The sequence below is a fragment of the Folsomia candida genome, unplaced genomic scaffold, assembly GCF_002217175.1.
Source record: "Folsomia candida strain VU population unplaced genomic scaffold, ASM221717v1 Fcan01_Sc026, whole genome shotgun sequence".
NCBI lineage: Eukaryota > Metazoa > Arthropoda > Collembola > Entomobryomorpha > Isotomidae > Folsomia > Folsomia candida.
Window position 1 is genome coordinate 1,898,889 of NW_019091218.1, and position 25,425 is coordinate 1,924,313.

At 37.1% G+C, this 25,425-nt stretch overlaps 2 protein-coding genes across 6 annotated transcripts; both read right to left on the bottom strand.

Moving 5' to 3' along the window:
• Positions 1-1,906: 1,906 nt before the first annotated feature.
• Positions 1,907-17,020, bottom strand: LOC110859520 (basic salivary proline-rich protein 2). Of its 5 annotated transcripts, XM_035859515.1 has the most exons (9): positions 16,874-17,020; positions 16,695-16,786; positions 14,928-15,005; positions 14,184-14,259; positions 4,607-4,676; positions 4,460-4,516; positions 2,607-4,384; positions 2,141-2,257; positions 1,907-2,053 (listed from the first exon to the last, which is right to left on the bottom strand). In XM_035859515.1, the coding sequence occupies exons 7-9, from the start codon at positions 3,120-3,122 to the stop codon at positions 1,958-1,960; spliced, it is 729 nt and encodes a 242-aa protein (XP_035715408.1). In that variant the 5' UTR covers positions 3,123-4,384; positions 4,460-4,516; positions 4,607-4,676; positions 14,184-14,259; positions 14,928-15,005; positions 16,695-16,786; positions 16,874-17,020; the 3' UTR covers positions 1,907-1,957. The 5 variants fall into 5 exon arrangements, 4 of the variants coding, with proteins under 4 accessions (XP_035715408.1, XP_021964171.2, XP_035715407.1 ...); XM_022108479.2 differs by lacking the exon at positions 14,184-14,259; XM_035859514.1 differs by lacking the exons at positions 14,184-14,259; positions 14,928-15,005; positions 16,695-16,786; positions 16,874-17,020 and adding an exon at positions 5,792-5,931 and having other exon boundaries at positions 4,607-5,725.
• Positions 17,021-22,271: 5,251 nt separating this feature from the next.
• LOC118438810 lies at positions 22,272-23,766 on the bottom strand. The gene is made up of 6 exons (XM_035859570.1): positions 23,620-23,766; positions 23,287-23,545; positions 23,144-23,222; positions 22,843-23,082; positions 22,621-22,764; positions 22,272-22,566 (listed from the first exon to the last, which is right to left on the bottom strand). Exons 2-6 carry the CDS (start codon positions 23,484-23,486, stop codon positions 22,393-22,395), a joined length of 837 nt encoding a protein of 278 aa, XP_035715463.1. The 5' UTR covers positions 23,487-23,545; positions 23,620-23,766; the 3' UTR covers positions 22,272-22,392.
• Between the last annotated feature and the right edge of the window lie 1,659 nt (positions 23,767-25,425).

A 25,425-nucleotide genomic window follows, 5' to 3' on the forward strand; every position in this document is an offset into this window, starting at 1 on the left:
TGAAAGTTAAGCCGTACGTATTATTTTTTCGTTTGACCATACAATTTGCCGCACGGGTAGATTACCACTACATGGCAAAAACTAGACATGCCAATTTACTGGTACTTACGATATTAGATATATGTATGAATGATTTGGAGATCCCATTTGTTGCAACACGTGGTTTTCTACTTATTCGGCGTACAACTGCATAGTCCAAATTTCAAATTAATCGTGCAATTGTACCTGTATTTTCTAATAATATGTGTAAAATAAAGTTTTGCGAAAAGTAGGATCCTCCAACAACAAGTGCATGTGCATATCGTCGTACTAATTCATAAAAGACCTAAGTGCAGTAGACAGTTAATTAAGAAAAGACCTATCTACTTACGGGACAGTGAATATTTTTAACACGGAAAGGATGCAAAGAATTAGTACGACGATATGTACATACATTCGTGTATTTATATTTATGTACGAACATACATACCTATGCAAAGTTTGACAACGAAATATTAAAACTTCAAAGGCAATTTGTTACAAATAAGCCTTTAATTTCTTATGCAAATATGAACATAAATAGATTGTGTAAACGGTTCCCATATTTGACCAATGACAAGGCAAAGCTTGCAATATGTATGTAGGAAAGGAAATGATTAATTGTCGTACAGGCTAAATTTATGTCCGGCTTTTCATGACAATACCATTTTTAGCCCGAGCCAGGGCTTATGTACCCGTTATGTCTGTCTGTCTGTCCGTCCGTCCGTCTGTCTTCGCGATAACTCTCTTCAAACTCAACCGATCGACTTGAAATTTTTACCACATCTATATCTACCCAAAAGACAAATCAAGTTCGAAGATGAGCCGAATCGGTCAAGTGGTTGGCCGGTGGGGGCCATATGGGTGGTGGGGTTATTATGCATCAAATTTTCAAAATTGTTGTAGAAAGCTGAAATTTGGTACATATGTAACTAATGGCTTCTAATGAAAAGATATGAAGTGAATTTGCGAAAATTTTTATCTGGAGGGACCCTATGGGGTCACTCAAACTGATTTTTCAAAATCGTCCAATTAAGCTGAAATTTGGTATGGAAGTCGATAGCAGCTTATAATGGGAGTTTATGATGTACAATTTTGAAAATTTTGACCCAGAGGAACCCGGTGGGGTGACCCATACTGATTTTGCAAAATCACTCAATTAAGCTGAATTTTGGCGTAAAGATTGGTAAACAAATTCTAGTTGTACCCACCCTGGCTCGGGCTAAGCAAAGCTGCACTGTAGGTTTTATAAGTATAAGCCACTATTAATTTATATGTATGTACATATGTACTTGCCAATAAATTTGTAAACGTGTACATAAATGCATAATTGAATAAATTAAGTAATCCTTAATTTAAATTAGGTCCGATGCAAAGATCTACGTGATTCCCTAACGAAGCACATTAAACCAATTGTTTGTATATGTATGCACAATGCAATATGCTATGTACATATGTAACCCTTGTTTGTATTATTGTATTATACGTTTGTTGCATGCCAAAATGAATTGCTTGTTTACGAAGCCGGATTTGAAATCGAAAGTTTGATTGTCTTACGTAATTTGCGCATTGTACATACATAAGCAAAAATTATTGCTTAATTTGATAAGTGTGTTATGTCCTTTGTTTTGCTATAATGTGTAACAAAATCTCGCAGTCAATAATGATTTATTTTACAGAGATAAAAATTTGATTGATTAAATATTTTAATATTTTAATTTCAAATAAAGTAAAATTACTGCGACACGAAATTTTTCTGTTTTTGTTGTTGCTTTGTATGAAATTGTATGAAAAAAGTGAAACGTACAAGAACTCTAACCATAAATAAACCAAAATTGCCAGTTATGGGTTTGCACTCGTTTTTATTTTATCACATTTTTCACCCGTTTTAATGTCAAATATTAATTAATAAAACTCCACCGTAAAATTTAATCTATTATTATTTCCCTTTACCGCCTGATTTCCCTTTGCCGCCTGATTTGTCTTTACCAGCTGATTTGCCTTTTTTGCCGTCTGAACCTTTACCATCTGGTACCTGAAAAAGGGAGCAAATATTCTTTGTACGGCCTTTTTTAACATTACCAATTGTACATGGATACGGATTGTCTCAATTTGCACCTACCTCGGGTAAAGGACCGATTCCATACCAGTCGGATGGTTCGCATTTGTACTTGAGATTACACCATCCACTACAGCAATCCCAACTACTTCCGCACGGTTTGCCATCTTTGGCGCAAACCTGTGCATAAAATAAATGATTTAAAGTAACATGTCGCATATTATGAGGGTGATCTGTGTAATATTTGTAAATTTAAATTATTGCGGGAACATATTTTAAGGTCGAGGGCAAAAGATATTGTCAAAATCTGTCATAAAACATAGAACCAATTTGTTCTCAAAGTCTCAAAAAAGTAATCACATTTGACCCCGCAGGCCCATTTATATATGCCGGTCCTTGATGGACATAATTAAATTGCCGCAGTTGTCATAAGAATAACCCCGGTCCTGATTCTACTATTGGTGTTTACCTTCTAGTGTCAAATATGTTGGTTTAATTATTAAAAGAAGCGTATTTTTTATCAAGCTACCTTGGGTTTAGGTTTCATGGCTGGGAATCCACTGCCATTATCCCATCCTGTTCCGTTGGCTGGCTTGCCTTCAGGAGGAGGATTCTCCGGAATCCAACCTCCTGGTGGATTCTCAGGAGTCCAACCAGCTGGTGGACCATCTACATCTGGTGGAGGTTCTTCTGGATTTTCGCCATCTGGAAGAGGAAATATGCCAGTATCTGGCGGCATGGTACCTGGATTTTCCCCATCTGGAAGAGGAAATATGCCAGTATCTGGCGGCATGGTGCCTGGACTTTCCCCATCTGGTGGAGGTTCTTCTGGATTTTCCTCATCTGGCGGCGGGGTTTCTGGGTTTTCGCCATCTGGAAGAGGAAATATGCCAGTATCTGGCGGCATGGTACCTGGATTTTCCCCATCTGGAAGAGGAAATATGCCAGTATCTGGCGGCATGGTGCCTGGATTTTCCCCATCTGGTGGAGGTTCTTCTGGGTTTTCACCATCTGGAAGAGGAAATATGCCAGTATCAGGCGGCATGGTACCTGGATTTTCACCATCTGGCGGCGGGGTTTCAGGTTCCTCCCCATCAGGAGGTGGTGGTTTGTACGGTTTGTGTTGTTTGCCCTTTTTGCCAGGAGGAATAGGTATCCCTGCTTTCAGCTCTTCACTAGTTGGAGGTGGATTTTCGGGTATCCATCCAATCGGTTTTTCCTTCTTGTCATAAATCCCCGCTATCGGTTCCTCACCATCGTCGACCGCATTTTCTTCGTCATCCTGCCCCAATGTGGGTTCACCTATGGAATGATATCGATTTTTTTCAAAAGTAAGTCTCAAATTTCATTTTTCAAAAACACATATCTCTAAGGTTTACAAAATTTCACTTTACCCCATAACAAGACAATGCCAAGAATCCCGACAAAAATGAAAATTCTCATTTTTTATAGAAATTTATAGTTCAAACGGGAACAAAAAATCTGCTGTTTGCAGAACAATGTGAGAATTTGGAATAATAATTGCTTATAATATTTCGGATAAAGAAACATTTGTAAATTTAGAAATTGGTAGGTTATGAAATCGAAAGTTGTATTGTTAATTATCGACTGTGCTCATGTTTTGGTAAAACAATGGGAATTTTTATGCTTTCATTTTTCATTGTTTTGTTCAATCCATCAGTTTAAAGCTCATAAGAATTATGCAAGATGTGCAAAATAAATACATATGTTGGTGCAAATTTTTTTGCAAAAATCTGGCATGATTTATTTAATGTAAAAAACGATATAATTTTAATTTTAATTTTCCGACTCTGCGTCGGCATCCTCGTCTATGTCGTCGGTCGTGGTGGCATCGGCGTCATCATCGGATCCTGTTGTTGTTGGGGGTGCCGTTCTTGGGAGAAGAGTGGGGGCTGGTCGTTGTTCTTGTGGGGGTGACGTAATCACGATTGGGTTGACGTACTGAATTTGCTGAGGTTGTACAGGGACGACTTGAATTGGTTGAGTTTGATAAAGTTGCGAATTTTGGTTAGGTTGCAAATTTTGCACTTGGGAACTTTGAAGTTGGGGATTTGGTTGGAATCTTTGCGTATTTTGGATTGGCTGGGCTGCCACGCTGTTCCCGATCATGACAGGAATTCCTTGTTGTTGCTGTTGTGGACGGATGACGGCATTGATAGCGCTCACGGGAATGTCGGCGATTCCTTTGAAAATTGACGCCAGGATGACCGCGACGCCGTCCAGGGTTTGTTGAGTACCTTCGCCAACACCAGCAGCAGATTCGACGCTACTATCTTGTCTGGGTTGCTACATACAAAAAGATTGCCATGATTTTTTAACGCAAGGATAAGAAAATTTGCAAATTATGTGTGTAAATGTTACCTTGTTTTGAATTAGATTATTCGGTGGAGCTGCTTGTAAGTGGTTACATAATGTGATCTATGTACATATGTAAAGCAGTTACGGGTTTAAAATTCAGAAGGATCTATGTATGAATTAAATATATATTAATTTTTTTGAAAATCATACCAGAACGAGAAGAATTGACGGAACTTCTGAATTATATGGAATTTTGAGAAGCATTTTTGCAATGAGAAATCTGATAAAGAACAAATACACGTAATTTTATGGCTATGTTTTGGAGAGGAAAAGGCAGCAGAAGTGGTTTCAGAGGAGAAATTATTTGTATTGAAGAGACCAATTCATTACAAAGGGTAATGCAGTGTTATTCAGGTTAATTGGAAAATTATAAGGAGATTAATGTCTGTTGTATTAAAGTTTGTGCATAAATTAATCACAGGGTTCCGCATCTATATTGTCAGAATTTTTGTAGAGGATTTTTATGCCCTAAAATTTATGATTCGCTACAAATCCAACTAATTGTAAAAAAAATAATTGCAAGTTTTTACAAATAAATTACATCTTTGCAAAAATTAAAAAATATACACTTGCGACTTTTAACCAAACACATTTTCATGGAAGTAAATACATCGCAAGGTTACGGACGATCGGTGACATTATAGTTTGCTTCCCTTATTTTGTTATGCATCTCCTTTTTCCCAGTGGATATATATGTACATATGCACCATTTTAGTAATTGCTACAAAATATGTATTAAACCCTGCCAAATCAAGGGAAGAATTATAGTCTGTCTCAAAATGAAGAGATAGTTTTGGAAAATTCTACTATTTCTTAATAGCTTGGTCCTGGGGCCCAAAGTTTTATTATAATATAGCTCAGGTATTGCTACAAGTTCATGCCAAGTTTCATTGAGATTTGACTTAAATCAAGAAATTTATATGCAATCTTACAAAATTAGTCAAAATCGACTGTCTCAAAAGTAAGAGATATGAAATTTAAACATTTTATAAGTTAATTTTAAGGGAGTCAGTACCCTTGAAACTTATTCTAGTATTTGGTAAAACCTTTCTTAGCTAGAATTAACGCGAATATTCGTCGCTTCATTGAGTTATTGAAGTGCTGAAGGGTCTCCAGCAGGATATTTGCCCATCCGCCATGCATCATTTGCTCAAATCCCTTTTTGGTTCGAAATTGACGCCCACCCGACGCGAGAAGTTGGCCCAAAAATTCTTCATGGGATTTAGGTCAGGACTGCTAGCCGGCTAAGCCAAGTTCCCGGCATTTTTCCTGGCAAAGAAGTCCATGATTAAACGGGAAGTATGAATTTGGGCGTTGTGATTCTGAATATCCCACCTTATCCGCAAAATTCTGGGTCCCTAGCTGACCAGATTTGACTGGCGTTATCCCTGATAACCTTGTCAATCTGTTCTGGGTGTACTCGTGCTATTCCGGTCTTTCCACGATATCCAAAACCTCCCACAATATTACCAAATTTTCCCTTAAAAATTACAAATTCAATTTAAATTTGTGGTTCATATTTTTGGACAAATATTTTTATGCAGAATATTTTTTTAGTCCCATGCATAACCTACATTGCAGTGGCAGTGCTTCCGTTAAGTATCCAATGGCTTTAGTCCTGTAGTTGAATTCGTGCGTATTCTTCCGTACCGCGTGCATCGTGCCTTTCAAAGCTACATAACCTAACCCAACGAAACCTGCTGTGGAAAAATCTTTATCGAGGTCGATTGCTTTCTTGTAACAGGTTTTAGCATCTTCTAAAAAATTTTTCCATTTTGAATCCCTCCCAAGAAAGTCGTTTCCTAGCATAATGTAGTAAAACGGGCTACGAATCAAACTTCCGACCTCGTATTGCTTTTTAATTCGCCGTTCCAACAAGTAGTAACTAGCTAATGCTATTTCACTTGAAATTATTCCGTGGTCGATTTGGCACACGAAAAAGGACCATCTTTCTTCTAAGGCTTGAATTATGACGCTTTCACTAATTGTGGGACTATAATTCCAAATATTCTTTGCTGTGGTTACGTAACCTGGACGATATGTGGTTTTCAACTTGGCGCGAAAATCATGTAATAATTTGCAAAAGTGAGAAAAGCATTCATCCTTCGCTAAAACGATTGGTAACTCAGTTTGAAGATATTCATCTAAATGCGTTTCTTGCTCTAAATCTCTTAATTTCCTTAACTCAATTCCGGTAGTAAGCCCACTTCGACAAATTAACTGTCCTGAACCCAATTGCCCTTGTCGGCTTGTTCGACCGAAAGCTTGCTCCTCGACGCGAACGTTATTCGGCACAAATGTGAGGCAAACATGTAAACCGCCAAATTTTTCTACGTCATGCGCATTAATATCGGTCCCTCGCCCGGCAAGATTTGTGGCAATGAAGATTTCTCCCGGATAAATTTTGGCAATTGTGGTTTCTTGATTGGAATTATTTTGTGTGTACAATTTAACAACGAATGACATATTTGTTGCCTTAATTCCGTCATATATTAGCATCGCGTCGCCTATGGTTTCACAAATTATGAGGACTCCCCTCCTACCATGGTGGGCATGATGTAGCGCAGACGCAGTAATTTCGTGCAGCCACTGCCTTTCTGTCGGAACCAGGATGTCTGGATACTGGACGTATAAGTGGTGATAGGCTGACGGCATTTTGATTGGGGTAATGTTATACAGATTTTGGATAACATTCTGCGCATGTGTGGATCCTATCGTGCCAGTAAAGCCGATAATGTTGTGTTCAACAAAGGTAAAATTATCTTTCACACTTGAAGATTCTGACCTCTCCGCGGGAAATATGGTTCTTCTATATTTTCGAAATAGTGATATGTTTGAGAGAAAATTTGTCGTCACCGTTTCCGATGTAAGTTTCAGGTTATGCTTGATCTGAAGAAATTGATGAAGTCCGTCACTCCATGCGGTAGAATTATTTATGATTCCAGTCGTATTGTAATCGACTGGTTTGATCTCGCCGTTATCTACGACATAGTGTTTGTTTTCAGAATAGTTAAATGCCGTTATGCAATTATCGACCCATTTCGGAATTTGATTCTGCACAAAGACTGTCATGCACTTGGGGATTTTTATCTTGTCTTCAGCTCTGACCTCAAATCCGGGTGGAGGTAGTTCATCTGTGATAAGTGCTTTCAGAAAATTGGTGAGATGCCCCTTTACAAACTTTTCTATGTCATCAACAATAATAATTCCTGCTTCAGACAATGATCTACCTGATTTAATGTATCCCAACAAGTCTGGAATTTCTAACAATTCTCCACTCGACTTATCCGCAAGTTGCAACGAGATTAGCCCACTATCTAATCTGGTAAGTTTCCCTTCCACATACAACATGAATGATTCAAAAGCTAAAAACCTCTTTTCAAGTGTCGCCAATCGATGGTATGTTAAATGATACAAAATTTGAAGACAGTCCATGCCAGGGATTGGTGACGAGAGTCTAGCTATCTTATTAAGATCGTCAATCAATAAGCTGTCCGCTTCATCAATTAAGGCGAACTGATGCTTTCTTCCAGCCAAAGTACCTAAACCGCTGTAATGATCGCGGAGAAAGTCGAATTGGAATTGAGACGTTTCTCCATAAACGATATGCGACTTGTAACAATGTTTTGGACCCTTAAGATAAATTCCGGAATCCACATTATGAGAACAGGAGAGGTTAAACATAGCATAAAATGGTGACCACGAGATGGCGTCTCTCTCTGCTAGGATTGGATTGCTGGTGAATATGTCAACCTTCAAGCCACGTAAAGCGTTTATTGCGGCAAGGATCGCAATTATGGTCGATTTGCCTGAGCCTGTAGCGACCTGTTGGATCTGACCTTGTAAACCTTTCACCAATCCGGTATAAATTGAAACAATTTGGACCGCAGTTAATTGGAAATTACTGTGCAAATAGAAGGCTCTGTACGCCACGGAAAGTGCTTCGATCGCAAATTCTTTATCCAGTTCTAACATTACCATTCGAAAACGCATGTTTACCATTTTCGCCCATTTCTTAACGTCAGAGATTGTCCACTCGCCAATAACTTTTTCCAACCCTGCATAACAATATCTCGATTTGTAAATTCCCATTTTAACGCAATTCTCAAATGTAGCGGCAAGCTGGGACTTGTCCACATTTTTAAGTTCGAGGTGCTCCAGGATTTCAGACATTTGTTTTCTTCCCTTTCCCAGAAAGCCGGAAGATGTCGACAAGGTTAGTTGCCGAGCTTCCTGAATCCAAAACTTTTCCTCAGTTTGCCCCAACTTTTTCAAAACTTCAAAAATCGTCTCTTCGCCAGCCCAACTTTCTGCCATTACACGCACAACCTGTCCCCAAGATTTTCTACAATTACGATCTATCGATATCTTTCCAAATTGCAATATGTCGACTACAGCTTGAAACGAAATTCCTCCACTATGAATCAAACCAATGTTTCTTTTCAAAATTGCCGCATCTCGAGCATTACCGCCATGTAAACAGTAAGTTTTTATGAGACGTTGTAAAATGTATTGTTCCACCTGTAATTTTAAGTCGGAAATGTTAACACAAGCATTGAAATCTACTTGATCTTCCATGTCGGCTAAATGGTTTTTGCAAAGTTTCAGAACGTCGTAAAGCTTTGAAACATCATCTATCTTTTTAACCGATCTGACCAATTTTACCGCTAAGGGGAAAGGTAGGTTTTTCGAAATAAAGTCATTTAAATTATCCCCGGCTTTACTAAAATTTTCCTGAAGTTTCCCGCTAATTAAACGTTTCAAAGAAAGCTTGTACAGCGTTGTTACCCAAGTGCTAGATCTAAGATGAAGAAATTCTTCTACTTCTTCATACCTTAGTGAAAGTATAATGTCTATTGCACCAGGTAAATCATCCGGACAAGTCTTGAAGCTAAAACATGTAGTTAGTAGATCGGCCATTTTGTGCGCCGCCTCCTCGCTTCCCGCCCAATCTTTCAGTTCATAAAACTTTCTCAAAAAATCTATCTTTTCGACTTCCTTGCTAGTGAACTTCATCATCAAGTTTGAAACTAGGAGATGAAATGGCCACCAATTTTCGTTCACCAGTGAGATAACTTCCAAATCCAAAAAATCACAAGAAACAAACGTTTGCAGTAAATTTAATTGAAATTGAGATAAATTGTATTTGTCAAATGCTTCTAACATTGTCGACGTTATTTCACTTTTTGCCACTAAACTCAAAATTTTTCCATGCAAGTTATCAAGATATTCGAGAAAAGCTACATCCCTGGTCCCACCCTGGTAAATATAATTTAACCCTTGGAAACTTATTTTTCGAATAAATCCATCTTCCGAGTATAAATTGCACAATAGTTTATCTATCAAGGTCTTTGGTGGATTTGTCATGGTTTTACATAATTGCGAAAGGCAATCCAACACTGCAATTCTGTACTCACGTTCAACACTAGCGGAAAATAGATGGACCAGGTTATCGCAAAATTTGTGACATTTACTTATTATTTCTTCTACACTCTCAAACTTCCTGAAGAATGCACTAACACCATAAATTACGGGTATTGATACACCATCAGACTGATTTAAGAAAATATCATTCAGCAAGTTGAATGTTTCCAAGTCTGAATTTTGTAAGTCGAGATGTAACAAAATTTCCAACCACGTGCCACACTGCCCGGGAAATTTCGCAAATTTAACAATCTTTGGTATGCAGTCTCTCGGTGGTACAACCCCAGCCAATAAAGCGACCTTTATCCTTTCGAGAACGTCTCTTCTTGTAGTGGTATCCCTAATTTTCGAAATAGATTCAACCTCAATCCATAATTTTGTTGATGGAGAAAATCCCGACGAATTACCAAACTTTGCGTCAATTTCCTTAAGGATATTGCTTCCCCTACCGATATTGGTTTCCAAACTTTGCACAACAATTTCAGATATTGATGTGGAACTACGTATCCAATTCGATAGGATAACTTCCACCGCAAAAATAATACCCTTGTTATCAGCAGCAACTGAAACTAAGGTACCACATAACGCTACAATTATTTGGAATTTCCGTAACCGCTTCTCTATCAGTTACCAAAATGTCAAGAACTTTCAACAATTTTTGGTGTATGCCTTCATGCTCCACATGTTTTTGCAACCTATGCCAAAGCCTGGTTTCTTCGCCAATTAACGATTTTATAGCAACATCTCTATTTTCCTGCAGGAAAGATAACAATTTCTCAATGAAGATAAGATCATCTTCAACTTCACAAATGGTAGTTATGGAAACCCTGGCAAGTTGAGATTTCGAGAGGTCTAATTTTTTAAGCAGAGTCGCCATTACACCACGAACTTGGACAGAGGACGATTTACCGGATATACTAATAAGCAAATTGACATCATTATCTGTCAGTTTTGTGGAGGGATCTTTAACTAAGGTGGTTGCAACGAGAACAATAATTTTGTTAATCGTGTTCAGATTTTTACAGAATGGGAGCATTTTTAATAAAGTTTTAACCAACGTTTTCTTAATATTGCTACCCAAATCTATATTGTCATTGGAGAGTGTTTCAATTAAGCAATCACCAAGTTCCTGATTGAATTTTTTTCTCGATAACAACTCTATGCATTTTTGACAAAGAGTTTGCATGCAATTTGTCGGCAGATGGCGCGAATTTATGCCGTATTTAATCACATATCTTAACAAGGGGTCACATTCCTTTGTAATTTTCTTGCAATTAGTGATGAAACAATTTAAAATCCATTTGTTCATATCTTCATCTACAATCTGGTTATTTTCAACAAAGCTTAAACCAAGTTTAACGATAAGCTTAGAATTTCTGTCAGAGTATTTTCTAAAAGGCTTAAGGCTTTCGACAGCCTCTAAAGGAATACTTTGTCCTAATTCGGCCGCTATTGAGAAACATAACAAGGCATCTTCAAAGTGCTGTCCCTTTTCGCGAAGGCATTGCTGAAGTACGCTTTGTGTAAACTTAGGAAGCATGTAGCCTTCTTTGACGTACCCCTTAAGGTATCTCAAAGCACTTAAACCTACTTTTTCAGGTAACGATGAAAAATATTGATGTGTTATCCCCACGACATTGAATCCTTCGTCACTCAATTTTGTCTTTGTTAAAACTGAATTAACACATATTGATGCAAGATCCATTCTTAACGTGAAAAACGACATTGGATCTAATACTTGATTCCAACTAGCCTTAAGTAATAACCCCAAATCTCCTGAATGGCCGTATTTGATTAACCTCTTGGCAACCGTTTGAACAACCGAAGGTGGCACGGACACTCCTATTCTAATCAAGGAGGAAAAAATCCCGTCTGTTTTTTCCACTATAGCAGAAGTATTATTCAAATACCCTGTTAAAACTGTGATTACTTCAGGTGGAAAAAAGTTTCGTGAAAACTTTTCCCTTTTAGAAATGTATTACAATACGTGGATAAAATGTCAAGACATAGATCTACCTTGTCAAATGAATGTATGAGAATTTCACTAAGCAGACTAAACATCCCGGATGGAATAACCATGCCGACCTTTTTAACTTCGTTTAAAAAAATATTTAAAATCGCAACATTTAATTCGTCAGAGTAATCAATGCCGTCATGAAGTGTCGCGTCAAACTTGTAAATAGCTCCAACAGATAGTAATAATTCTTTAGGTGTGACAGAACTGGAAGCGCCTGAATATATTTGAAGACCTTTACAAACTGCGCGAGAAACTAAAACCTGCACATCTGCTACCTCATCTTCCACGAATTCCGTTAGCTTGCTGATATGAACCGGCCCAAACTGATGCCAGGTAAGATGAGCAAATTTCGCCGCAAAAATTCTACTTTGTGAATCTTGACTTTTTTCTAAAACTTCCATAAAGTGCAACATAACCCTCTCACAGAGAACGGTATCCCATGCTAGTGTTTTATTCCAATTAAACGAGTTCATTATTGTCTCACCAACACAAGCGGAAACATAAACCTTATCCATATCGTCATTACTTTCGTTTTCATCATTACATTTCCTTACTTCCGGCGGAGAAAGCAAAAGACTATCCTCCGATATTCGCGTGTCTAGAAGTAACCTGGGCAATAGTATTTCAACATGTGGAATTTCAACCATACGTGAAAATCGTTTTAGTGCCAAAATTATTAATCCTATTAACCTTTCGTCTTCCGCTAATTTACTACAGATCACTAAACACGACAAAATTTCCTTGTTAGGAATTTCTTTAGATTTTTCAAAACAAGATAGAATTATCCTAACAAGTGCAAAAACTAAGTCGCTCTGGTCATGCGAACTTTCACTAGCTAACATTCCTAACTTCATTAACTCTTGTTGTTTTAACGGTTTTGTATTTTCATGATCTAGATAATTCTCAATAATTTCGGCAACACCTGTCTGCACTACGGAATCGTCCGTTCTGTTGACTATTACGTTGACAAGGTCAACAATTACATCATGTGAAAATAGATCCATCACGAAACGAGGACTAATCGCTTGAAGGTTAACAAACCGAAGGGATCTTTCTTCCATTTCACCATTCTTTAAATAAGTCAATGTAACCTGAAACATCTTTCTTAAACTGTCGACATCGCTATTACCCAAAGCACTGCTAAATATGTCCATTATGATCCCCTTCATTTCTAACGTGCAAAAGCTGCAGTTTTGAAATTGTAAAAGTATTGATTTATGCCATATCTCAAAAGACGCGGCTGATCCTCTAGCCACACAATTTTCAACTGTCTGTAAAATCCATTTGCAAATCGCTAACACGTCAGAGCTACCAACCTGCTTTGTTCGAGACAGGAGGTGGTCAAGTAATCCATTGTAAATATTTAGGGGTATCAACTGTTTCCCACTAATTAGGAATAATGCCTCTGCCACCATTTTGTCTACGGTTATCCTAAACGCTAACGAAAACTGGGTGCCGATCAGACAATCATATAAATATTGGATGTCGCTTGACGCCATTGTTCTACCACCTTGTCTCGCCAATCCTAGCATATTAACGACTTGGTAATAAGTCGTTCGATACCAGGACTTGTCCGACTGCTGTTTAGGCGGTAAATTCAAAGGAACTTTTGACTGAATTAAGCCCCCTTGCAGCATTCGCTTCCTATCTTTTAACGCCGCTGATATCGAAATGTCAACTAAATCGATTTTTTCACTAAAAGTTTCTCTACATTTGGCGATAGATTTTTGCTGGGATTTTATGGCATGCGCCCTGTTCACTTTAGATGAATTGATGTGTCTCACACCACCCGGGCTTCCTATATTTGAAAGGTATTCAACATACTGCGACTGCGCAGTTGTGGAAGTTACTTCATTAAGTTGTTCTTTTTTAACTATACCAAATTTTTGCATTACTAGCATCCTAACATCTGCATTTACACCAAAAGATAACTTATCATAGTCTAACTTATCTACGGTAATATTAAGATTGCAAACGGCTCGGACTAGAATAGACTTAATAGTTGTGACTAGCTCGGAACTCTCAAAGGTTGCTAGGTTTCTAATTAGTTTGTCTACATCGTCCCATTCAATCAATTTACTGCCACAAGTCGAGCAATTTAGCAGGACCTGCGAAATTATTAGCTTAGTAACTAATGTCGCTTGTGGATTTTGAAACGCATCAACGAGTTGATTAATAACGTTCTGCGGACATCCGTGAAGTCTTGATATATTCCATAGTGATGGCAGAACAGAAATTAAGAGGGAGTGTGAAGGCTTCGTTTTCAATAGATTTTGTAGAATTGACCTGATTTCGCTGGTGGAATACGTGGGAAGTTCTAACATTCGGACCTGGTCGGTAAGTAGTTTCGCCATTGTGGAAGCTATGTACATAGAATTGACAAAAAAAATCTCAGGTAAAAAATTATCACATCGTAATTTAAACAAGGCGACGTGTAATTGACACATATATACACATATTGACACATCGTTATTGGTTACAAAATTCGGCATTGGTAACAAAAATCCGCATAGTTAGTAAAGCTCAGTGTATGTATATTTCAGAATGCCTGAAAATTATGCTAGGTTCCTAATTCTGCAAAACTACATTAAAATAGGAGGATGGATAGAGGCCATGACGAGCAAGCACAGAAGCAATTCTACAAAGAGCATTGTTTTATATAAGTTCCGTATTACAATCGTGGTTTAACTAAAAGCGAAATTCCAATTATTTTGCTAAATTCGCCAATTTCCCAAACCGGTGGGGGGAAATGTACCCCTTTGGTAAAAATATTTTTATGAATTATTTCTAAGGAAATTCGACTAACTTAAATGAATTTTCCATCAAAAACTGTATTCTCAAAATTTCCAAAAAATGTGCACAGTTTGGCCTGTATCTAAAAACCACTGAGCTGCACCCCCCCCAAATATTATTGCAGATTTTTAATCTACTCAAAATCATACGTCGAAATGGTTAGAGCGCGAAAAAACACCTTATAATCGTATTAGTCTATATTAAAAATTAGAAATTCCATTTATAAATTAACCATACCAAGACCAGCAACTCCAAACCTTATGGGAACTCAAATCAAACAACGTGGTTGTACAGCTCCTTTGCTGGACAGGCAGGCTGAAAATCAAAAGAAATACTATAATTTAGATTACGGCACGTAAATAGTTACCCCAGGTTGAGCTGATCTTAATACGTACACCTCTATCCAGTTCCCTAACCCAATTATGTACGATCCCACAGTGTCCTTCCTAATCATGTGCGACAACAGAATACTATAATATATAGAAGACCGGACAGTGCCACCACCATGGCAAGAGAGTGGCGTGTGTGTTACTTAACTGCATTGCTATTTTTGTAGCTTTATGCGTTTGATTTGGTGCTTCTTATGGCTTTTACTTTATATTTACTTTATCAAACACCAAATTTGGTTGCATAACGAACTAAATATGAAATTCGCAGAGTCGTCTCACTCGTCTCGCATCGATATTTTAGTTCCATATCTGGCTGCATTTTTCCCAACGTTAACACTAACCACTTACCGGTTGGTTACCGACATCCTGGTATATGTGAAAATTTAAGAGATTGATATATTTATCTTTATTGTAAGTTTGTGGGAAACATGGAATTTTTTAGCATAGTTCAATCCTGCTACAAGCATAAATAGGTTACTTATCGCTGATAACAGGAAAGCTTATAGTTAGACCTTTCGTTAAGTTAGTCCCCGGAAAAGAATGTTACATAGATATTTCCGTTCATTAGAATTGTCCAATTTAACTGAGTCTGCCAACTATTCAGAAATTTGCTTATCAATCCAGAAACGTTGTAAACGGGCAGCATCCGTTGAAATGTACGTGTATACAAATTTGACCCTTTGTCTTTTGATGGGCTTACTCACCAGGAAATATGATGTGTCATTTTAAAGTAAATCATTGAATAATCTTATGATATTTTAATTCTACAACTCAATAGTTAAGAATGCCATATATATATATATATATATATATATATGTTAGTTGGTAAATACAGTTATCTCTTTCACACTAAATACCGCAGTTCCCACTGCGCACAAAGATTATCTGTAATGTGCTTGTAAAATAATTTTTGCACTGATAAAAGTCAGGTATTTGAAAGACATCACGAGATAGCTGAAATTATGTGATTAAGGTTTAATCATACCTTCCATACCTTATGTACATTTTTATCTAACATGAATTCTTATCTGCATATCTACATAAACGAATTTATTATGCAAGGCTTTACACACAAAATGCACGATTTTCCCATATTGAGCCATATTAAAGTATTATATCTCAAATTTTATTGTACAACACAAAAATGAAATGTGAATTTCCCCTACTGTTTTATTCCTAATTCACCCAATGATCCAATATTCAAAACCGCTTCAAATTTTGAATATCCATCATCAATTGAAAAAAAAATCGAAATTGAATTTCTAATGCATTAAATATTACCGAGTCGGCTAAATACAATTTCTAAATTTGAAAAAAGGTCAATTTTTGTACTACAGACCATAGATATTACTCTACATATTTTAGAAGGAACAGTTTTCGTAATTATTTAGATTACCAGTTATAGAGAAATTTTTTTCCGTGAATGGCATGGTTTATGTAAATACTGAGGATGAGTTTAGTTTTAAACGTATTTACTTCATAAATGTTGATCTTTAAAACAAGAATAAATAATATAAAGCAATGTATGTACACAACAGTTTTCACGGGTAATCATGAGCAATGGAAATGTTTTATTAAAATATGACAACAAATAAGTTCTGAAAAAAAGACATACCTCTTTATTTTATGAAATCACCAACATCTCCAAAAATCCCAATTTGACCAAGTTATTAAGATGTCCTTGCTTCCCAATTTTAGAATTAATTACTACATACAAATGTATGTACATATGTATTTAGCATTTAATTACCAAGGCAACAAGTAAATCAGATAAATTGAATCAACTTATCTTACCAAATTCCTTCAATAATATTTCTTGATTTAATCTTAGAGCTGAAAAGCTGACTTATTTATATGTATGTGTGTGCCAATCGCAACGGGCAGATGTCTACTGGAGATATCCGTGCCTTTTTCTACGTTGGACAATTCAGCACAATGGAATTCATGGTACAGGATGGAGAAGTTACATATGTATATTGTGCAACGCAAAATTATGGTGAGATACCAAAACAACATTATAAAACCTTCCTCAAGGTTGTAATTGAGAGCATACCAATAGTGTACATACATATGTAAATACAGACCAAGCTTGTTTGTGGAGGTTCATACGGATGACTGGAATGGCACAACGTAATCTAAATTGTCCACTATTTGCTCTAGATATGTAGATAATAAAACCTACATAGCCCACTCCAGATAAGTAATATCTGTAATCACAACCAACCATGCTATTACAAAACGGTGTTTGATATATTTAGATCATAAATTGCAATTAATAACAGCGACAAATTTTGTAATTTAAATACAAACTTTACAAAATTGTATCCAACCTAATTCCATGTTCTGTGTATTTGCTTATAATATGCATATAATGTATGACAATGGTTGCCATGGATACGGTAAGTTTGCTTACCCAGAACCAAGGTTTACTGTTATATTGACTTATCACCTTCCTGATTTCAACATGTGGAATCATTATCATAAAGTAATTAAATACAAAAGTTATTTAAATGACCACGAGCAAGGTATTAAAGTTTGAATAAAGTGTTATGTATGGGATGTTGTTTACTGGTTATATTTTAACTAATCGAGAATACTTGGAAAATTATGATTCAATTTGGGCATTGCTTCCCGACACGGCTTCCTAATTATAATGTCAAATTAGTTGAAAGTACCGACAGCAATAAACTAACTATTTATATCCATAGGTTCGGCATTCACACGTGACTTTGAGAGTATTCATTACGTGCAGTCAAAATGGGTGTGGCTCTGCAATATTTTTTATGAACATGTTCTTATACCTTCAAGGAATGAAGTATCTATGCAAAATTATATTTTAAAAACACTCGTGGAATTTTAACAAACCTTAAATAAAGAAAGAAATAACTACGGGTGAGAGATAATGTGTAGAAATCCCTGGGTGGGAGATTAGTAGTGGGAATCTTCCGGAGAACAGTGGCAGAATGGGTACTTCCGGGGATCGAAAGCTCTGTATCGTGAAGCCGAAATAGGATGCTCTAGGTTCGCTTCCATGTGCTGGCATGGAGATTTATCCCATTCAGATTTTTTTCTTTTTGATTTCCTTTACGGGTCATTGCAGTGTCAACTGCACTACAATCACCATAATTAAGAACTTGTGTCTTGAGTAATTTCCCACAAAGTGAGGTCTGATGTAATTTAAATTGTATTGCCAGGAATTACAAGGTCAATAGTGCCGACCATTTTTTTAACAAGGAAAAAGGAAGTAAACCATCAATATATTTTTGGTACTGTGTACGAGTAAATATAAATCCTTCCTGTGAAATAATGAGACGTTTATGGAATTAAAATTTATTGCCGTAAATTACGGCAATAAAGATGTATTACGGCCCGTAATACATATGACGTGATTGTGGTGGACTATTTATAACTTCAAGGGTAGTATAAAATGAGTTGTGCAGATTAATCAGATAACTTATGGTATACATACACAGTTTCAAACCTGCAAAAAGTTGGAAACATGGGAATATTTCTGGGGTATTGGCATTTTGAGTTTTGTCATGGAAGACGAACACTTCGACATTGGCAATTGTCTTGGAACATAGGTGTATGTATGTAAGACTTAATTGGTCACAGTGGTTTCTTGTGTGACATTTACAGTGACATAATAAAATGGGTCATCGTACCCAAAAACCTTATTTATAGAAAGACTAGTCCTAATAAAATAGTGTACCTTTCTATGTCGTTGTTTAATACTAATCAATTAATAATAATCAATGTAATCAATTACGTTTGTAACGGTAAAGTTTGAATTATGATGAAATATGGGAACTTATGTGAGAAGGATGAGTTCAAATATCTCTCCCTTATCCTCACTATCCCTGGATTTTTGTGTTTCCCTTACTATTCGGTTGATAACGGCTAGTGCCAATTAATGTAGAGCAACACTGGGAGTGGTGGTTATTTTTATAATTATTTATTTACTATTTAAATAATATTTAACTCGCCAAATTATTATATTTCCTAGAGGGTAGAAAAAGATGATGTTGCTCGGTAGAGAGATTAGACTGAATTGAGTGTGGAGAGCGAGGCACGGGCCACGTTCACCAAAAAAGGAAAAGAAAAATTTTCAATTATTATGCCCGAGATGGCATAAAAGGCGGAAAATCTCTGCCTGGGGTTACTGAGAACCCGTCTCACTTGTGTTGATCATGCACAAGTGGGACGGGTTACACGTTACCTATTTCATGTGCATTTTAGCATTTTAGAACTCCTCTGAATGCGCCATGACTTGACTTTGTTGCGAAGTTTTCCTTATAAAATTATTCCTTACATCACCAATTGTTATATTAGGTGTTTGGTTCGTAGATGTTATATGCAGAGAGTGAAGGAGTATGTAAATAAAAATATTTAGGTCAACATGTCTCGCAATCAGTTTAATAATCTAGAATAATCTGGTACGTAATTTTCAATGTAGTTTTGTAACCGACAATTAGAGTCATTACCTAATGAGAATATAAGACAATTTATTTGACGGAATCCACCACCATTCTGGTACTAAATTTGTTAGTTTATTCTCTGAATTAGGTTTAGATTTCTCCCCAAATACGAAACGTGAGACCGTCATTAAGTAAAGCACCCAGTTCAAAAAATCACACACACAACCACGGGGCTATTAGTATAGTTTGATTGATTGATTTGAAAAGAAAGCCGGGGATTTGCCTGAATTATCATCCCAAGTTCTAAAAGGCTGGCAGAGAGAGGGGGACATTCAGACCTTAAAAGAATGCTACGCTCTTGTTCTGAAGTTAAGGTGAAGGTGGGTAACTTGGGCAATGTCACGACCCCATTGGTCGCAGTTAATTTTATTATGGATTAAACTGTGAGCTTGTTACTGATTGCAGATTAGGAGGATGAAATGATAGATTTACTTTTTTTTTTGCTTTTACGTTATCGCCACAGCCATATTTAATAATTATAGATTTATTTAGACCAGGAGTTCTCAACGGCTAAAAATTTATCTATACTGCTATTAGTCGAAATGCATAGTTCTCGAGATTCCTATAGAAATACGAAATACCAGACTTCGATGTAAGGCAAATATGTAAATACTTGTAAATAAGTTGATTTAACAAAAATAATAAACATTCCTAATTTATTCCTATTTTTAATTTTTCTAATTTTTTTAAAATAGTATGTACATGTACAAGACGTTAACTGATTTACCTGCTAAGATAGCAATCTAATGGACAAGCGAATCAGTAAAATTAAACATTATCCGACAAATGAATTTGAACAAGTTGAGTTAATTAATGTAATAGCCATGTTTTATGTTAACGGGGTTTTCATGTTATTCTTCTGTGCCCCCTTAGGTATTTCCAGTCCTGGGGTTAAGTGGAGATGGTATCAAGATCTAAAATGCACTTACGAGGGAGTCGGAGAAATATATTCTTGTAAGAAACATCTCTATGCTTCTCTTGTAAATAAATACATACAACCTGGTTGGAAACATAATACCGTTTACTGATACGAACATAATTTATTTTAGTATCATCTTATCATCCTTCACATTTATATACATATTCGCAATCGAGAGTGCGATATTAGTTCAGTTTATAATATGAAACGTAAAAAGAAGCCACAAATTTGGTCCCATTGTCCCTACTTGTTTTATAAGAATGCAGACTAGATATGTACATATGCCCGATGGATACATATCTTGATGCGTTGTTTTTTTCATAAAAGGGTTTACCGGTCTGGTACCGTTCAAAAAGTGAGGATTGGTAATTCGGCCAATTTCTTGAAAATAGTCATATTGCAATTTACGATGGCACAACTCATTAACTAATTACTGATGTCACGTAGCGAATACATTTCATGAAGGATTTATTTAAATACCCACGAATAAAGTAAGAACAATTTTTACTTAATAGTCTCATGGAAAAGAATATGTATGTATATGTACATAGGTTACGGAATTATATTATTCTGCTTTATTGCACCATACGGTGGATCAACGTCTACTAAACGATTAAGTTATTACGAACGTATTTATTTTTAGGACTAAACAAAAGTCAAGGGAAAATCCTAATTGCCGTATATTTCTGTCAATTATCCTATATGACACATTTGTGTTCATCGATCTTACCGTGTATGTAGATGGTGTTCGGGTTAAAGTCATTTAGTTGACAGATTTACTTCCTACAAGATGGATTTGGGACACTGCGTAGCTCAAACAAGAGTTTCGTGCTCGATCTTACCATCAAGTATGAAAATAAAAAGGCCAACATGTCTCTCATGGTTGGATACAGAATTTAAGACTTTTTACTAGGTATTTAACTTTTTGAACTATTCCATACAGAAGTTCGTCCCAGCTTTACCGTCGGAAGTGATGAAGCTTGTAGAACTGTAGATCTATTTTCAGAGTACAAATCATAAAACCTTTAAAAGCATTTCAGTACTTCACATTTTTATTTTAAAATGCCGTCAATCTTAAATTACCTGCCGCTAATTCAACTACAACTAATTTTAAGCAACTTTTTTCTTTCCAATTTTGTGACATGGGAAGCGACTACTCAGAAATTTAAAGGGTTATCTTGGAAGAACTTGAAATATACGATACCTTTTCTGATTTATTCTGCATACTCGATCAGATCTGTATGGCAGTCAAGGCAAGTCGGTAAATTTTAGCTGGTTATCCGCTAAAACTAGCGGGTCTGAAACGTAAAAGAGGTACCAGCTAAAATAAGCTGAAGAAGCTAAAACTAACCGGGCAGCTAAAATTGTCCGCTGCAACCGGCTAAAGTAAGCTTTTAACCAGCTAGTATTAGCTTGTAATAGATTTCGGATGCTCGGACGATCCCGGGTGAAACTGGACGATTTTCTAACCAAGTTAGTTAAATTCAGAATACACAAATTAATAAAATGACCATGGGGTTTTGAAATCCACCGTGGGATAAGAATGAAAATAGAAGTTTATTTTTTCTCAAATTGCATAGTAATATTTACAAGCGTTAGAGCCCGGCAAAAACAGAGTAAAAGAAAGAGCCAACATGTTTAAATTAATTCACGGAAACAAAAGATGTGCAGTACAAATTTGGACGATTATTAAATGATATGGAATTATGACATGGAACTAATTGCATATTGTGACAAGCGAGAATTAACGATTTGGGCTTTTTTAAAGATTTTATTTATCAAACTAATCATCCCATATTGTAACTAAACTTATTCTGCAAATGTAAATACTTGTACTTGTAAATAATTGCACATATGTAAACTTGTTCAGATTAAGCAATTGCACTTTAATTATGATGCATCATTAAATAATTGCTTCAATGTCCTCGTTTTCCAAGCTTTTTTGAGGGTTCCGGTTCAGCACCTACATAGTGGTTCTTGACACCCTTTCGCTTGCGTCCGAATGCCAAGTGATCAGGGCAGAAGTAGTTGGGCATTTCTTTGATTTCCTTGTTAGTGATGCCCGGAAATCCCAAACAATCCGCGTGTACCTAAATGATTTAATAACGGAGGATTTGCAATAACAGGAGTTTTTTATATCCTACCCATTTTGAGCAATTCTTTCCATCTCCAGTGCATCCAATTAATTTAGAATCAAAGACTATAAAGTCCTTGACAACCTCAGTCTTGCCACAAATTAAACAATTTTGAGCCTTTGAAGTGGCATGCTTTTTTGGTGACAGGACGCTCTACGTAAACAAATAATTCATATTTCATGGAGGATTATTATAGATAAGAAGCTACTAAGAAGTTGAGGTATAAATAACCGCTGAAAACGCTGCATTATTAGATCCGGAAGTGATCTCCTTCAAGATTGGGGTGAAGGTACCCTTGACGGCTTCTTCCACCGCTTCCTTGACACTAGCTGAAGTTATTGTAGCTTTCTCAGCAACCTCCCCCGTCAGGCTCCAGTATTCCCCGTAAGAGAACGTGTGGGATGACTTTGCCCCTCTGTACTCGGTTTGCAAGTAAACTTTCGCCCCGGTCTTTGCTGCGTAGTCCTTAATCTACAGATAACATACATACATTACAATAATTATAAAATACATGATATGTCGTAACCATCACCTTTTTCACTAATTGTAGGCCACTTCTCTTGGCATGCTGTGTGCGGTGATCCGTGTTTTTGATGTACTGTGGCCTGGATCTTTTAAAGAAAATTATATATAGAGCTAGATAACCAAATAAGTACAGAATTAAACGTCACTAACTTTGACCGCGGTTTCTTTTTCTTCTGGTTCAACTGCCCATTTGCAGCTTTGTTTTCATCATCCTCATGGCCATCACTTTGGGCTTCATCGTGGTCGCTATCAAGCCCCTTGTCCTGGTCGTCTTCAGCGAAAATTTCGGAAGATCCAATTACAGCAAGAGTATGGTTGGAACTCTGCAAGTGAGTCTGGTAACTGATCATCTTGTGTTATCGGATTTGTTGGGCCGTCTTCTGATACCAAAATCAGCTTTGGACAACCCCTGCAATTTTTGTAATGAAAACCTCAAAACATCAAAATGTATAAAAATAATAAAAATCCTACCAAATTTCTTACCTTGTAGATTTTAATTCTTCTGACATGGCGATGGAAGAAATCGAATTAGACTCAACAAAGTTCAAAATAATAGATAGAGTTCAAGATGTTGGTGAATGGCAGCTGGTGATTAAAGTGAGTACTTGCCAACATGTGTTTGTTAGCAGATAAAGTGCTGAGCCCAGATTCTTTGTGGGTTCCAACCACCACCATCATCAGCTAAAAAACACATGTTGGCAAGTATTTATTTTAATCACCACCTGTCATTGGCCGGTTGTACTCCATAACATCAACACTTCCAAGTCTCCTTATGTGTTAGACTTCTGTTTGTTTCTTGTCGTGACACGTTTGTCTATTTTAATTCAATTATTGTGCGACGCTTAGCGAAATGTCCACTAAATTGCATTCGACCCCCAGGTAAATGTAAATTAGTTATCTAAATACCCTGGTTGTGTGTATGTGGTTGTATTTGTGTGTGTGAGGTTGTGTGCGTGTGTGTGTATGGTTGTGTGTGTGTATGTATGGTTGTGTTTGTGTGTGTATGGTTGTGTGTGTGTGGTAGTGTTTGTGTGAGGTTGTGTGTGTGTGTGTGTATGGTTGTGTGTATGTGGTTGTATTTGTGTGTGTGAGGTTGTGTGTGTGTGTGTGTATGGTTGTGTGTGTGTGGTAGTGTTTGTGTGAGGTTGTGTGTGTGTGTGTGTGTGTGTGTGTGTGTGTGTGTGTGTATGGTTGTGTGTGTGTGGTTGTTCTGTGTGTGTGTGGTTGTGTGTGTGTGTATGGTTGTGTGTATGGTTGTGTTTGTGTGTGTATGGTTGTGTGTGTGTGGTAGTGTTTGTTTGAGGTTGTGTGTGTGTGTGTGTGTGTATGGTTGTGTGTGTGTGTGGTTGTGTGTGTGTGTGTATGGTTGTGTGTGTGTGTGTGTGGTATGTTTGTCTGTGTGTGTGTGTTTGTGTTTGTTTGTCTGTGTGTGTGTGTTTGTGTGTGTTTGTTTGTCTGTGTGTGTGTGTTTGTGTGTGTTTGTTTGTCTGTGTGTGTGTGTGTGTTTGTCTGTCTGTGTGTGTGTGTGTGTTTGTGTGTGTTTGTGTGTCTGTGTGTGGTTGTGTGTGTGTGTATGGTTGTTTGTGTGTTGTAGTGTTTGTGTGTGTTTGTGTGTCTGTGTGTGGTTGTGTGTGTGTGTATGGTTGTTTGTGTGTTGTAGTGTTTGTGTGTGTTTGTGTGTCTGTGTGTGGTTGTGTGTGTGTGTATGGTTGTTTGTGTGTTGTAGTGTTTGTGTGAGGTTGTGTGTGTGTGTGTGTATGGTTGTGTGTGTGTGTGTGTGGTTGTGTGTGTGTGTGTGGTTGTGTGTGTGTATGGTTGTGTGTGTGTGTGTGTTTGTGTGTGTGTGTGTGTGTGTGTGTGTGTGGGTGTGTACGTGTCTGTGTGTGTGTGTGAGGTTGTGTATGTGTATGTTTGTGTTTGTGTTTGTGTGTGTGTGTGTCTGTGTGTGTGTGTGTATGTGTATGTTTGTGTTTGTGGGTGTGTGTGTTTGTGTGTGTGTGTGTGTGTCTTTGTGTGTGTCTGTGTGTGTGTGTGTGTGTGTGTGTGTGTGGTTTTGTTTGTTTGTGTGTGTGTGGTTGTGTGTGTGTGTCTTTGTGTGTGTATGTGTGTGTGTGTCTGTGTGTGTGTGTGTGGTTTTGTTTGTTTGTGTGTGTGTGGTTGTGTGTGTGTGGGTTTGTATGTGTCTCTGTGTGTGTGTAGACACTGTGAGTGTTCAGTGGGTCGTATCTACTAATGCTGATTTTAACGTTCCTAAAATGTACGGGTTACATATTTTGCGCACGCGTCATC